The sequence below is a fragment of the Nicotiana sylvestris genome, chromosome 6, assembly GCF_000393655.2.
Source record: "Nicotiana sylvestris chromosome 6, ASM39365v2, whole genome shotgun sequence".
Taxonomy (NCBI): Eukaryota; Viridiplantae; Streptophyta; class Magnoliopsida; order Solanales; family Solanaceae; genus Nicotiana; species Nicotiana sylvestris.
Window position 1 is genome coordinate 205072648 of NC_091062.1, and position 16322 is coordinate 205088969.

The window sequence follows — 16322 nt, forward strand, 5'->3', positions numbered from 1 at the left end:
GTCATTCACCAATCGCTTGAACTTAAAATAACTGTTAGATGTATAATATATAAATAATTCAAGTAAATTATATTTATAATCAATGTATAATTCATATAAACCGGCTAAAAAAAGTAAATAGTGAATGTGGCTGCAGGTTATTTGTGTAAAGATCCCTACCAAGCTTTTTTTTTTGGCCAAAAGTAATTTTTCCAAAGTTAGTGTTTGACCAATTTAGAAGGAAAAAAATACTTTTAAGTAGAAGCAGAAACAATTTTTGCGAAGCAGAAAAAGTAGCTTCTTCCCAACAGTATTTTTTAGAAAAATATACTTAGAAGTACTTTTTAAAATTTGGCAAAATATTAATTATTGGTCAAAATTAAAGTACTTTTCAGATTAATTAGTGAAAATAGCATGGGCTAGCCAGTTTTCGGACTGGTAATTGAACAATAATCAGTGTTTGCAAAATCATTAAAAATAGCCATTATTTTGCTGGAACAAGGAATATTCTAGCATAATATACTGGAGATTGGTGCACCTGTGTATGAACATGCTGAAACTTCAACAACGGAAAGTTCCAGCATAATATACTGGAGATTAGAGCATGTGTATGAACTTCCAGCATATTTTGCTGGACCAGTATATTATGCTGGAACTCCAGTATATTATGCTGGAATATTTTCCGGATTTTGAACAGTATTTTCGTTCAGATTTATCTTTACATGAAAAGTGACTAAATTTCGATTACTTTTGAATTTGTGGCTATTTTTCAATTAGCACTTATTAATCTGGCTATTTTTGAATTTCACCCGATTAATTAGTCTAACACAAAATAATTCTCACCAAAAATAGTATTTTTGAAAACTACTTTTAAAAAATAACACTTCTCAAAATAAACTGATAGCAGAACTTGACGAAAGAGACTATAAATAAGTTAAGCTGCATGAATAACATAACAAAAATGCACCTGAGAGTTCTCGTTTTCCATAACTAAAACACCAAATACTCGAGAAAAGAAAGCTAAAGTAAATATGGGTTCTGAAACTATCAAACTTCCAAATATAGACTTCTCAAATGAAGACCTAAAGCCAGGCTCTCTTGTATGGAACCAAGTGAAAAATCAAGTCCACAAAGCTCTAGTAAACTATGGCTGTTTTGAAGCATCATTTGATAAAATTCCTATACACCTTCGAAAATCCATTTTTGAATCGTTAAAAGAGCTTTTCGATCTCCCTTTACAAACCAAAATAAGAAACATTTCAACCAAACCTTTCCATGGCTACGTTGGACAGTATCCAGCAGTTCCACTCTATGAAAGTATGGGTATTGATGATGCAAATATCTCAGATAAAGCTGAAAGGTTCACTCGAATTCTTTGGCCCGAAGGAAACCCTAATTTTTGGTAAAACATCCTTCTCCATTAACTAATTCTTAGTAGAGATGCCATTATTTATTTATATTTACCTTTTAGACATCCGAAATTCAAAACTGGCTGGCTAGACTAATTCAGATATGTGCCAAATAAGCCTATAAGGAGATAAAATTCTCCCTACCAAGATGTTTTCTAATTTCAAGGTTCAAATCCGATAGTGTGGTTAATAGCATAGGCGGGCCCAGGATTTAAAAATGATGGGCACCACTCACCACTATCGAATAAAATTTTTGAGCAAATGTTGAAGCGGAAGGAGAGAGGCATAAAAGTCAAGATCTCCCCCCCCCCACCCCCCACCTCCACCACCACCACACACACAAATCAACCAATACAACTGCATAAGCTTTGAATTTTATGGTGAAAATCAAAATATATACATGTTATTTAAGATATATACATATACTTCTTCCAAAGTTGTCGGGGGTCGTGGCTCTCTATCCTAAGAGTAGGTTCGCCTCTGGTTAATAGTGAAGAGATATCAACCATTACACAGTGAGAGTGTAATTAAGAGAATACAGATTCAGTTGGACCCAATATATTTGAGACAATGATTAAATGAATGCGTGAAATTTTAGTAAAATTTTAATAATTATTGTATTAAAGTTTGAACTCATACTCGGTCGTGCGTAGATGCTAGAGTATTACCCAATATTATCTTCTTTTTCTTAAATAAATATTTTACTAACGTTTATGTACGTTGGCAGCAAAACTATTCAGTCATACTCAGAGCAACTATCAGAACTGGATCAGACAGTAAGGAAGATGATTTTGGAGAGCTTAGGGGTAGAAAAGTATATGGATGAGCATATGAATTCAACCAACTACCTTCTTAGGGTTATGAAATATAAAGGACCTCAAAGCAATGACACTAAATTAGGACTAAATGCTCACACGGACAAGAATATTGTTACTATACTTTACCAAAATCAGGTAAATGGTCTTGAAGTTTTGACCAAAGATGGACAGTGGATCAATGTTGAACCTACACCAGATGCTTTCATAGTCATGATTGGAGACTCTTTATATGTAAGCTCTTCTAACATTAACGTGCTCTTTTAGCTATGTTCATTTCTTTCATTTAACTTATATGCACTCGCACTGACCAAAAAAAATTATACAATCAAAGCAGGTAACCTTGATAGGAAGGTGTGAAGGTCGAGGATTAGGATAGTAAGTTAGGTATTCTAAATTGTTCATATCGGTAGTATTATTAAGTACTCTCATATTTTGTTGGTATTACGTTTCTATGACTACTAGAGGGGGCAAATGGTTAAAAGAAAACAACTAACCACTCATATTATCCACTAAAAAATGGGTTGGATAATGAACTTTTTAAAAACGTGTCAAATATAGATAAGAACCATATTATCCATTTAGAAAATGGATAACTAATGGATCTAACTTTTATATTTGTAAAGCCTCAAATTGGGTGTTTCTCAAGTTAGGGAGACTAAGAATTCTCCCAAAAGTGATCATATGCAAGAATTCATGGATAATATGGTTACTTATATTATCTACCAGTTAACGCGTTTTTTATCCGTATTAAATATGGTCGAGTTGGATAGTTTATCTATTTTTCATTACCCATTTTCGAATCGAACCATATCCGCCCCGCCCGTTTGCCACTCCTAATGACTGCTTGTTGTTTCTTGTATTTTGGTCATCTTACTATCTTCTTGTTATTTATGTTGTTTTTACATAGCTCCTTGGTGTTGTTCATTTTTGTTTTTCTTTTCATTAATGTAGTGCTTATGCTTTTCTGAACCGAGGGTCTATCTGAAACAATCTCTATCTCCACGAAGTAGGGGTAAAGTTTGTCTACATACTACCTTCCTCGGACCCCACTATGTGAGATTATACTGGGTATATTGTTGTTATTATTATTGTAATCAAAGCAGGTAACTTACCTTATTTTTCAGGTTACTGATTCTAATTTTGTGGACAATTACCTATAGTTATCTTTGTACGTAGGCATGGGCAAATGGTCGAGTTCATTCACCATATCATAGGGTGATGATGACAGGAAACGAAGCAAGGTACTCGGTTGGTTTGTTTTCAATACCAAAAGCAGGGTACAAGATAAAGGCACCAGAAGAGCTTGCAGATAAAGAGCATCCTTTACTTTTTAAGCCCTTTGACCATGTTGAATTTCTAGCTTTCTATTACACTGAAGAAGGCCAAAGATGTGGATCTGCACTAAAGACCTATTGCGGTGTTTGAATTTAATTCTTGATTATGTTATTTTAAGAGTATAAAGGGGACTTCCATATCAGTGTTTTTATACACTGGTGTGAGTAATAATATTTAAACCAAGTTTGAAATCCAAACAAAATAAAATATAAAGGTGAAGGGGAACTGCTAAAACAAAAAAAACCGCCGTTGCCGGGGATCGAACCCGGGTCACCCGCGTGACAGGCGGGAATACTCACCACTATACTACAACGACTTGTTGATGCTTTGTGTTATTTGTCCTTTTATATAATTGAATAATTGATAGTAATCCTCTCTTGTTATGGAACAAACTCACATGTGCTAATTTAAGGAGAGGCGAAGTAATTAATTTCTTTCATTTAGGGCGTGTTTGGTACGAATGAAAATATTTTTCAATATTTTCATGTTTGGTTGGCTTAAATGTTTTGGAAAATATTTTCCTCGTGAACTCATTTTCCTCCCAAATGTTTTCTCTATCAAGAGAAGAGAAAATATTTTCCAAAATTCTTTGTCAACCTTCCCTACCCTATTCCCCATCCCTACCAACCCCACCAACCCATCCCCACACCCCTTCACCCACCCTCACCCCCAACCCCTACCCTAAATAAAAATATTAGTAATAGTACTTTCTTTTTTATGTTATAGATAGGCTTTTTTTTCTTCATTTCAACATATGAGTATATTCTTTTCATATAAAAAAGTATTTTTTTCATTTTAACAAAAGAAATTCTTTTCATGATTTAGAAAAAGTATTTTCTTTTATTTCAACAAAATAATAAAGTAAAAAAGTATTTTCTTTCATTTTAACAAAAAAATTATTTTCTTTTCATGATGTAGAAAAAGTATTTTCTTTTATTTCAATAAAATGAGTACTTTATTTTCATGTTATAGAAAGAGTAATTTTTATTCAACAACAAAAAAGTATTTTCTTTTTAACTATAGAGCACGAATTTCAGCGTTATTTTTGCATAAAAAAAGTAAAGCATCACATTAATTCCTTTGGGTTTGTATGAATTTTTAGAAGAATAATTAAATTTTTGAAGAAAATAGAGTCCTGCAAACATTGGGTATTTGAAGGGGAAGGGGGGGGGGGGAGCAAGGAAACATATGGACTTAGGGGAAGGGGGTGAGGAGAGTACCATAAAAAATATTTTCTACTCTCTAATCATATACTAGAAAATATTTTCTGAAAAAAAAATTCCATTCACCAACCAATCAAGGAAAACTATACAACTGATACTAGTTGTATGAGACAACTTTTTTGTCTCACAGTTTTGTGAACCCAAATTTCTGTGAGAAGTATAAAATTGGGGTCCACAAATTTATGATACAAAAAGAAATTTATACAATTAGTATAAATTGTATGAGACACAAAATTAAACTTTTCGAGCAAAGCTATTTAAGGAGTGGATTGCTATTTCAAGCCACAACTTTAACTTAGACATGTAATGGAATATCGAAACAGTTGGAAGCAGAAGTGATTTGACTTGCATGTTCCTACTTGCTTAGGTCTGACACAGAATTCAATTGTCTCTGCTTTAGTCTATGCTTTTTTTACATTTTGGTAATAGTCTATGACTTTATTATAACCACTTTCTCATGTATAGAATAACAGTGTCAAATGGACTAGTTGGACTGCATCTAAAAGAGTTACTCTCTTTTAAATTTAAATGAGGTAGGTTGGCTCGGCTTTGAGTTTAAGAAAAAGAAAAATATCTTTGAAATTAGTGGTATTAAAAATTTAATAGGTAAAAGTTTTGTGGGACCACGACATTTGTGTAGTTATAAAAGCTTCTCATTAAGGATAAAATGGATAAAATAAAGAGTTTAAATTTGAATTATTTCCAATTGTAAAAATATGTCATTCTTATTGGAACGAACTAATAAGAAAGTGCGTCATTTAAATTGAAACAGAGGGAGTATATGATCCGATCAATAAACGGATTGAATTATAGACTGCTCAATGTTAGACAGATCAATTTAAGCTAAATAATGTGTATAATCTAATTTATCCAATTAAAGACTCCTTGGTGCATGAAGTATCCTGCCTTCGTGCTTGGGGTGTTCAAAACCGAACGAAACCGAAACTTAATGACTTATTGTTATCGGGTTAACGGTTTAACGGACGGGGAACGGATTGGAATTTTTCTATTAACGGCTTATCGGTTTGGGGGCGGATTATTCAATTTTTTTAACGGATAATCTGTTAAATATATATATATATATATATCTGAATAATCCATCACAGTCAACAAAGTTATCTACTCTATTACTAGGATATATATATATATATATTTCTGAATAATCCATCACAGTCAACAATGTTATCTACTCTATTACTAGGAGTTAGGTCATCAGCCAATGCTTATGCTATACGGATTAATGACACCAAATTAATGACACGTTGTTGGAAATCTTAGCTCATGAATCTTTATTAGTAAACCAATGTATTCCCTTCTGTAATCAGAAGACAAATAATCACCCCCTAGCAAAAATGTATAAATCTGCAGCACCCCATTCCACCAAAGAAGCAAAGCAACTAGTCTATTTTTTTTGTTTGTTTTCCCTTAGTTGTTGTGCGGGAAAATTGGTTATAAACATCTGTCACAAGACACAAAAATGGGATCGAGATGGATCAAAATTTGCATGGCTTTAGTTGCAGTAGTGAGGATGATTTCAACAGGGGCAATGGCTCAATCCAACTGCATGAACGCATTCTTTAGCATGTATTCATGCCTTAGCTATATCACTGGAAGTTCAAGAATGAGGTGATTAGACATAAAATTTCGATTTATGAATTTTTATGCTACGCTGTTAACAAACAATTAATGCATGCAATATAGATTGAATTAGGTCGATAAATCGCCCGATAAGAGTTAAACCGATACCAATCCGTCCGATATCTTATCGGTTGGCTAGCGGATTAATACATTTAAAAGCCGATAACCGATAAGCCAAACCGTTAAGAGTAAATAATCGTTCAATCCGTCTGATAAGCAGCCCTACTACATGCAGGGTCCGGATAAGTGTCGTACTCCAAGGGTGTGCGATGTAGGTAGTCTACCCTAATAAAACATCAGTAGTGGCTGATTTTACTGCTCGAACCCATGACCTACCAATTCATTCAATTCAAAATCATATTTTGTTCTAATTTGTTTGTTTGTTCTTGTTTACTTAGTTAAAATATCGAATCAAGATAATACAAAGCTTTATCTTTTATCTTTTATTTTTCATGATTTCATATATATATATATATATATGTGTGTGTGTGTGTGTGTGTTTGACCAAAAGATGTCAAAACCTTTTTGATTAAAACAACTAGTAATAAGGATGAGGTCAATCTTAGTCAAGCATAATAAACCCCAGATATGGAAATGAATCGGAAAGTAATGAATCAAATGAAACAAGAGCGAGCAATCTTCATTCATCGTAGTTATTTCCTTTTTTATGATGCTAAAGAGGTCATCAATTTTATATCCTTTTTGGAAGAAAAATAGAAGGAGAGAAAGTAGAGAGAGAAAACCAAAAAAGCCCCCCCCCAACCCCACCCCATTGGGGAATTCATCCCTTATATATATAATTCTTAGACCATGACCATCTTCTCCAGTCGGTCTGCCCTTACGTTGTGGCCTTTCCATTGTTACTTAAGTATTGTCTTTTGACCCACTGTACACTGTGGATACTCAGACCGAAGTCGGCAGTGATGGTCCTTGCTACCCCGCCCCTTAGGCGGGGTTATAACTGGTTGACTGTTATGGTGAGATTTTGACCTATACAGTTAGTCCCCCCGTCCATCGGGGTCGTCTATAGGCGGGCCAATTATGATTTTGAACACTTAGGAGAAATCTGATTGTTCGTGTCTCGAACATAGTCTTTGGATCGAGGCGATGGGACGGCGCTACAACAGTGCCCTTGGGACCATGCGATCGTTCGGGATCGAAGCATTTGTTCGATTTGAAATGTCGTTCGTGGTTATTGTCATTATGACACACGTTTCCTAGGGATTGAACCGTTTCGTGCCCTTGTTATTTTCGATTGGCGACGCTTGGGTTTTTCGATTGGGAAATTTATGTCCTTATAAATATAGGAAAGGCACCACTCGATTGCTACACTTTCTAGCTTTTGTTGAGAGAACATTGTAGATCTTTTTCTTCTCAGATTCTTTTAGATTTTTGACCTTCTTCGGTTAGCCGGAAATTTTCACCCCATCTCTTCTTTTTCTTCAACCCTTTGTTCTATTAAATCGATACATATGGCTGGTAATTCTTCCCACGCTGATAATCCTGCCGCAATTCCAGCATCGAAAAGTGATGTCTCTGCTCCCGGAGGAGTGGAAGTAATAAAGGAGGAGGGGATTCCAACGGCGGCCAAAATACTGCCTCGCCCTGGAAAGCCGTGGAATGATTTCCATAATCCCATCGGAGAAGAGCCAGAACCCGCTCCCTCTATTATGACGGAGGAAGAATATTGCAGAGATGAGGGCAAAATGGGAGATCCCTCGCCATGTTGAAATGTTGCCGGCGGTGGGAGACAATATTAGTTTGCTTGCTCAACCGAAGTGAGAAAGGGAATAGTCTCAACCGAAGTGTGTTCTCTGACACATTAGTTTGCTTGCTCCCCCAACAGGTATCCGCGAAACCCTTGAGATGTTTGTAAGCATTCTGATTGGGAGCACCCATGAAATATCCTCGCTGCTCCAACAATGTCAGCGTCACATTTGTAATTTAAAAATTGCCCGCTCAGATCTGGGGTGGGACAATTGCACTAGCATAGCCTTGGTTGGGAAGCACTCGAGCAGCCACTCTTGCAGGTGGCGGGGGAGGGTCTGGAATATTATCATTAGCCTAGCAGCCTTTCATTTGTCCTTGAGGTACAATAGGAACCTCATCATCAATATTGTCATCTACCTCCTCCCACGGCAGAAGAACTCCAATAGGTGTGTTGTTTGCTACCATTTTGTACCTGAAGTTGTGACACACATAAATTAGTAACGTAGAAGGAAATAAGAACAATACACAAAACCAATTAGTTAGATAGCCAAAACCGTTAGCTCCCCGGCAACGGCGCCAAAAAGTTATCAGAGCCAACCCTACACCACTACGGAGTGGCGAGAGCGGTCGAAGCAGCTTTTACCCGAGATGGTCGAGATCGATTCCACAGGAAGCTAGAAGTGGGAATTTGATTCCTATCTAAACTAGAGATGTGTATTGCTCTTAATTACTCTTCCAATCATCTTTTGGTTGGATATTACTTCTAATATTTATGCTAATGATAAGCTAAATTAAACTAAGAATGATTACTTGTAGGGTTTTCTAATTAGTTAAAAGGGCACTAGGGAAGTGACTTTCTCCTAGGTGAATACTTGACGGGATCTAAAGCCTAAGACAAAGAAGTTATGTTGGGGATTGTGATATAGCCAATTCACGGAATTACTCACTCCATACCTCTCGGTAGCTTGAGTGACTTTGCCCTAATTGACTTTCTCAAGACCAATTGGGTGTCCAAATTGTGCAAGTAATATAGGCTCAAGTCGGGTATTACTATCTCTAGGTTTAACCCTTTAATTGAGGCTATCAATCTCTTGATTACACCCCAATTCCTTGTTGGACTGATTATCCTAGACTCAAGTTCTCTTTCTCAAGAAGAACCCAAGTCAAATTGGCACAAATCAGTGTTTGCAACCACTAATTCAACATGAAAAACACAAATCAGTACAAATATCAACTACCCATAAACATCTAAGCCTTAAATCAAAAGACCCATCAAATACTCACACTAGGGTAGAGCCACAACCCTAGCTAATGGGTCTAGCTACTCATAATAATGAAAGAAAACCGAGAAATAGATGAAGAATAACCCATAAAATTCAATTACAAGCTAGTAATTGAAGATTCAATGATAAACTCACTATCAAATTACTCAAAATAGTCAAAAATCACCGTTCACGTGCTCAGATGAAAGTTAGATTACAAAAGATGGCCTAAAAATAAAAAAAGAAATTATTTATACTAGGCCAAATTTTCTAGACAAAAATACCCCTACGAAGGTACCGCAGACCGCAAGAAAAGGAGTGAGGCCGTGGTGAGGCTTTTTGGCCTCAAGTCTCTACTCTCTGAACTAGGCCATCGAGGAACGCATAAAATGCATCGCGGCCGCGGTGGCTTCAACTGCGGTCCGCACAAAAAGAATCGCGACTGCATTGGCATTAACCTCCGAACTCCCAACTCTCTGAACCCCCATCTTTGTGGACCGCACAAACTCGATTGCGGCCGCAGTGAGGCCACTGCGGTCAGCACAAAATGGTTTGCGGCCGCAGTGCTTGAGTTTCCAAAATATGCACCTCTCTGAATCTCCTCTTTGCGGACCGCACTAAATGGAATGCGGCCACAGTGGATCTGTTGCAACTATGCTTGGACTTGTTCTTGGTACTTATGCATGTTTCACTCCTTTTTGAGCTGGTTTTGACTATTTGTCACCTTTTTGACCAAACCCTGCAAACAAGTACAACATATAAGCCTTTTGGGATTATTTTGTATACATTTTTTAATCAAAACTCAAGCAAAAAGGAGTGTTAAATGAACTATAATCTCTAGTTATCAACTAGCCGCAGGTGCGAGACTGTAGAAGCGATCGAACCTTCGCACATGCGGCCAAGGGGAGGAGCCCAGGAACCGCAGATGCGGCTCCTCTTCTACAGAAGCGGAACCGTAGGAGCGGCCCCTAGACCGCAGAAGCGGTTCCAGCTAGCCCAGCACAGCCTAACTCCGCAGATGCGGACGTTCCCTCATAGAAGCGAGACCGCAGATGCGGTCCCCTAACCGCAGGTGCGGAAATCGCTGATGGCAGGGCCTTCATTTAATACGGGAATGTGTCATTTTTTACATATTTCATTCATTGTTTGGGCGATTTGGGAGCTTCCAAAGAGGGATTTCAACCTAGCATTTGTAAGGTAAGTTACTTCTACTTAATATGAGTTCAATACTTAGTTATGGGTAGATTAACACACAAAAATTAGTGAAAATCATTGGATTAGAGTAAAACCTAGGGTTTGATAAAAACAAGATTTTACCCCGAAATTTGTTATGAATGAAGTAGAAATCATATATTCTTGATCCTTAGGTTATGAGTAACAAATTTCCTTAAAAATTTCCGGAATCCAGGCACGTGGGCCCGGGGATAGATTTTAGAAAACTTGTATTTAGGGTTGAAAAATTACTTTAATAGTTAGAATATGAACTTTTGAGCTTGTATTGACTAGTTCTTACCCTGTTTGATTAGTTTTGGATCGTTCGGCTTCGAATTGGGGGTTTGAGCGCGTTCTTGATATTGGGAGTAAGCTTTGGAGCAAGGTGAGTCTCTTTTCTAACCTCGTAAGAGGGAAATAAACCCCTAAGCGAATTAAATAAATGTATGTGATTGTCTGTGGGGGTTACGTACGTACATGGTGACAAGAGTCCGTGCGTAACTGCTATTATGCTAATTGTCCTGGTAGTTTAGGACTCGTATCATGCCATACTTGCAAATGCTTATGTTCTTACTTGCTAATAAGATCACTTAGGACATGTTAGGGATTGAAAATAAATATATAAATATAGACGAATGTACACACTTACTTGAGAACTTGTGTGAATTTATTTGACTATAAATGCACCTTTATGTGCCTTCTTTATAATAATTATTATTTGTGGATCGGGTCGATCACCTCGGTAGAAATAGATGCATTTACGGTTCGCGCCATTCGACCTTATGGCAGTGCACAGTTATTATTTTGTTGGACCGGACCGCACGACCTCGACACAATGTGCGCATGATATTTATGTGGAATTAAATACATGATCTACTCTATTTAAATGCTTTGAAGTGCAAATTATTATATGACATGACTGAAATTGATATATCATTTTCTCCTAAATTCTGAGATTGTCATTATATACATGCTAATCATGCTTAGTGTAGGCCTTATATATTATTGTTGATATTGACCTTAGTAAGTGTCAAGTCGACCCCTCGTCACTACTTCTTCGAGGTTAGACTGGATATTTGCCAGGTACATAGTGTTTATGTACTCATACTACGCTTCTGTTCTTAACTGTACAGGATCTGAGGCAGGTGCATCTTGTTACCCCTCCGGCGTGCGTTCCTGATTCTTGATCGAGATCTTATGGTGAGCTGACCCTTCTGAGCAATTCTGTAGTATACCGGAGTTCTCTTCTTTTGTCATTGATTATGTACTGTCTACACTGTTTCAAGCAGTAGGATAGTGATATTTTGTATATTCTACTAGTAACCATAGTACTTGTGACACTAGTTCCTGACACACACTGTAGACTATCATTTTTGGGTTGTATTTCTATTGTTATAGAATTGTTGATTTTCGATCGGTTAAAATATAAGTTACGTGAATGTTGGAAATGTTTAAATAAAATAATTGAAAACCCACTAGTTAATTAGGATTGGCTTGCCTGACAACGCTGTTGGACACCATCATGACCTATAATGAAATTTGAGTCGTGATACTTCATATTGAGAATTTATTTATTAATTCTCAGGACTAGAACCTAACATCTCTCTAATTAACGAGGGAGAGATTCTACTCATTCCATCACATCTCCTAGTGTCACTGAAACTTATGAATAGGCCGGAAGATGTAGAAAGATCTAGATGAATTATATTCAAAGTTGAGGTGTTTGACCAAGGTTTTAGAAAAAAAAGTTTTTTTTTTTGCGTAGAAGCAAAAACAGATTTTTAAAGCAGAAAAATAGCTTCTCCCTAAAAATATTTTTTTGGAAAACACTTTTGAGAAAAATACATGTGAAAACACTTTTAAAAAGCTTAGTCAATCAAATTAAGTCAAGCACAAACTGCTTCTCACCAAAAGTATTTTTATGAAGAAAAAAACAAGAGTACTTTTCAAAATAAGCTAATTTTAGAAGTTTGGCCAAACATGCAATGAAACTGGTAGTGGCAAAATGGATAAAAGAAAACAGTTATCCATCTATACTATCTTAAATATGGATAAGAACCATATTATCCACTTAGAAAATGGATAACCAATAGATAACCAATGTATACATAATAGATTTAACTTTTACATTTGTAGAGAGTCAAATTGAGAGTTCCTCAAGTTTGGAAGGCTAGAAATTCTCCAAAAAGTGATCATATTCAAGAAGTCATAAATAATACGAATATCCATATTATCCATCAATTAACTCATTTTCTATCTGTATAAAATATGAGTCGGATCGGGTAATTTATCCGTTTTACATTACTCGTTTTCGACCCGTCCATATCCGATCGACCCGCCCGTCTGCCACCGCTAAATGAAACTAACAAACATAACCACAATATTCCTCATCAACTTGTGCACTTCGCTAGCTTTTTTCTTTCTCTTCTTTGTTTTATTTTATTACTTGTCATCATTCTGCAATAGAATATCTACTTAATCAGGTCAGTGATAGTTTGATTTCTCTTTTGTCATATACTTGATCTCAATCTAACACTGATTTAACCATTTTTTATCTTCATCCAGTATTGTCCTGTTCCTCGGAGATGCTGGGTACTTTCATACATCAAAGCTGGGGCTATAACATGTTGCTTCTCTTGTCCTCTACCAAAATTTTCCTAAATATATTATCTTCCTGCACAATGCAACAAAACTAGGCTAGTACATCAAGATTGTTTCTTTGTTTGGTTTATTATTTGTCATAATGAATACAAATTTAATGTGTCTATTTATGTTTATATGTCTGTATATATACATGAATCTCCTTTGTCAGAAAATTATACTATATAGAGGTGAGAACACTAATTTCTTTTTTTGGGGGTATAAATCGATTCCCCTTAACATTAGGGAAGCTTCTAATGTAATTAACAAATATGACTCAAAAGTTATTTTAGATGCACTTATTCGAATTCCAAGAAAGACATTTTCGTATTTATTTTGTTGAATAGGTAAATACAGCCGCACCACAATCTTCTCCGATATTTTTAAGTGACATTTTGGTATACAGCCAAACATCTCTATAATAATTTCGTTTGTTTTAATATTTTTTGGCTGTTATAGTGAGATGGTGTTATAAAAACATATATTATAACATAATATAAAATTAATTCCGAAAAAACTTAATTTTTATAATGAATGGTCGTCATATAGAAATGATGTTATAGAGATGTCTGACTTCATTTTGCTAAATAGGTAAATACGGCCACATCTCCATCTTGTCCTATGTGTTCTACTCCTTTTTGAAGTACAATATAGAGATTGGTAAAAATAGAATTTATGTTCTTCTCTCTAGAAATTATTAGTTACAATATTTCGCCGAATGAGTAAAAAGAACAACAGAGAGAGAAAGCCATATTTTCAAGAAAACAATTAAATTAAATTGTCTTTATTGAGTTTAGCCAACTTGCACGCCATTATGATCTTTGGCATCGGCAAATCCAGTCAGAGGGGCACAAAGCCGTACAGATGAAAGTGCCTTGTCAAAATGCTTGGCTTTAGTGCCTAAGTACTCACTCCATGTTATTGCCCTATATAATGGAGGGTGCCTTTGGTCCACCAACTTTGCGAGGGGTGAAATTTTCACCCCTGACGGTGGACCATATAAATAGGCTACAGAAAGGCGATGTCGGGTCCGGTTCACAACCGCCCGATGTAGTACACTCGGATACGACCCGTTTGATAGTATGTGTAAAAGGTCACCTACATTAACTACTAATGCGCCAAGAAATGGAGGGACAGTGACCCAACCACTCCCTTCTTTGAAAACTTGTAAACCACTTGTGTTATTTTGGTGAAGGATTGTTAATATGGTAGAATCCGTATGTGCCGCTAAACCCATGGCCCGATCCGGATCCGGACATGCCGGGTAAGAATTCAGTTGTAGGGCCGCACTTCCTCCTTTGGATTCTCCTTTTGGGCCTACGGCCCAATTCACGTCTTCCTTAGTTATCCCCAATGACCCAAGCATGAGCCACATCAATCTTCCAGCTAGCTTTTCCATTTCCCTTTCGTATTCTTCTATTGCGTCACTAAAAAAACAAAAAAAACGCAAAAATATAAAGAAATTTAAAAAAAATACAGGAAAACAGAAGAAATACTATAATAGGATTGAAAGAGTTGTTTAAGTGAAAGAAGTACAACAAAGGCAATAATTAGATTCGATTTTTTAGATTGATATCTCTGAAGTCCTCCCTTATCTTATCTAGTGGGACCTTATCTGTTTTTATCGTTAAACTTTTCTTTTTCCATTAATAATTTAATAACAGTATAAAGCAATAGGTTTTACTTTACCTATCGTTTCCCTACTGAACGTACAAAAAAAGGAAACGAAGAAATGGCTTTTTGTACTTGTGAAAATGAAAGATTAATTAGTTCATTTTTATTTTTCATATATATATACGTGCATGAGAAATGTGAGCGGGACGATATAAAATAATGGCGGATCCAATCACAGGTCATAGGTCCGATCTGACGGACAAAAAAAATAAGTATATATAGAATTAGATATACATCTCAGAACTCGTTCTCTCAGGTCAAAATTTAAAGCGCGTCTAAATTCTGAATCTGCATAACTAAATCTGTACTCACCAGAACTTCTTGTAATCTTGAGGCCAAATTTGACGAGCGTGTTCAAGTGGGGAGCCAACAATGGTGAATCCTTCAGACCACATAAGCTTTGAAAAGAAAGAAGAAATGCGAGCCACGCCATAGCCAGTGACACCATCAGGAGAACGAGCAGCCTTAAGCTTTTGCTGCATTGGGAGAGAAAAGAGATTTTTTCCTGCCAATTCAATATCTTGAAGTAGCCTCTCTGATATATTGTGGTTTATGATTTGGAATGCACCCCATTTTTTGCATGCTTGACCTATATGTTCAAGAACATTAATATTATTGTGGTTGTTGTTGTTGAGGTCGATAACTGGAATAGACTCGAAATTACATGAATTTTCTGAAGGATAATCATTTGATGATGTCCATGCATGGGATTCTGGCAATTCTTTTATTGAGTTCAAATCCAAGTGTTTTTGAGAGTGAGTTCTAAAAGAATCTGAGATCCTAAAAGGCATGATATATAGTGCACGAGTTATGAAAAAATGTATTAGTTGAAATAAAAGTAATAAGAAATACTATATAGATAACTTTATGAGTTGCTAGAGAGAAGAACAAAGGGGGAAAAAATGGAATGTTTTGAAAGAGATGATGTAAAGGAAGGTATTTATAGAGGTGATTGATTAGAATGAAAAGAAATATTAATACTTTAATTATTAGTGGTTATGCAGAAGTCTTGGTCTTGATGTATGGAAGGGGACAAGAAATGAAAGGGTAAATGGCATTGGACAACAGAAACAACAAAAAGTTGAATGGACAATCTTGTCCTCTACGAAAACAATTGTACACGAAATTTAAGTTTATGAATTCTGAATTTTAGAACAAAATAACTTATAAAGTTTAGAATATATTATTTATATATATTTAATAAATTTTTTAATATAACTACAGATAATAAAGTTATTAAGTTTGCTAAACCAATAAATTATATTGTATAGCTCCGCTCCTAATTCCTCATATTTCTATATATTATTATATTCACATAATATGGGAGGTTTCCATATAGGTGAGGGTCTATCTCTCTCCAATTCATGTGCTTTTGTCTTGTCCTTAAGTAGAAAAACATCTACATCATGATCACGTCTTTAC

The 16322-nt window shown here is 35.9% G+C and overlaps 2 protein-coding genes and 1 non-coding gene across 5 annotated transcripts; 1 reads left to right on the top strand and 2 right to left on the bottom strand.

Moving 5' to 3' along the window:
- The first annotated feature begins 951 nt into the window (after positions 1-951).
- Positions 952-3724, top strand: LOC104221813 (probable 2-oxoglutarate-dependent dioxygenase AOP1). Of its 3 annotated transcripts, none has more exons than XM_070150232.1 (4): positions 952-1381; positions 2116-2437; positions 3158-3274; positions 3383-3724. In XM_070150232.1, exons 1-4 carry the CDS (start codon positions 1011-1013, stop codon positions 3629-3631), a joined length of 1059 nt encoding a protein of 352 aa, XP_070006333.1. In that variant the 5' UTR covers positions 952-1010; the 3' UTR covers positions 3632-3724. The 3 variants fall into 3 exon arrangements, with proteins under 3 accessions (XP_070006333.1, XP_070006334.1, XP_009771248.1); XM_070150233.1 differs by having other exon boundaries at positions 3158-3309; positions 3383-3478; XM_009772946.1 differs by lacking the exon at positions 3158-3274.
- Positions 3725-3785: 61 nt separating this feature from the next.
- TRNAD-GUC (transfer RNA aspartic acid (anticodon GUC)) lies at positions 3786-3857 on the bottom strand. The gene has a single exon. It is a non-coding gene; the product is annotated as a tRNA-Asp (tRNA).
- A 10143-nt stretch (positions 3858-14000) lies between these two features.
- On the bottom strand, positions 14001-15814 carry LOC104221814 (gibberellin 3-beta-dioxygenase 1-like). The gene is given in 2 exon segments (NM_001319334.1): positions 14001-14653; positions 15213-15814. Coding segments are annotated over 2 exon segments (1113 nt in total). The 5' UTR covers positions 15692-15814; the 3' UTR covers positions 14001-14019.
- Positions 15815-16322: the final 508 nt, after the last annotated feature.

What these genes read in the sequence shown, in the direction of transcription:
- LOC104221813 (XM_070150232.1), top strand. Translation starts at nt 1,011, where the DNA reads ATGGGTTCTGAAACTATCAAACTTCCAAATATAGACTTCTCAAATGAA. An exon ending in TGATTGGAGACTCTTTATAT is followed by an intron (nt 2,438 to 3,157) that starts GTAAGCTCTTCT and finishes TCATTAATGTAG; the next exon opens with TGCTTATGCTTTTCTGAACC. An exon ending in ACTATGTGAGATTATACTGG is followed by an intron (nt 3,275 to 3,382) that starts GTATATTGTTGT and finishes CTTTGTACGTAG; the next exon opens with GCATGGGCAAATGGTCGAGT.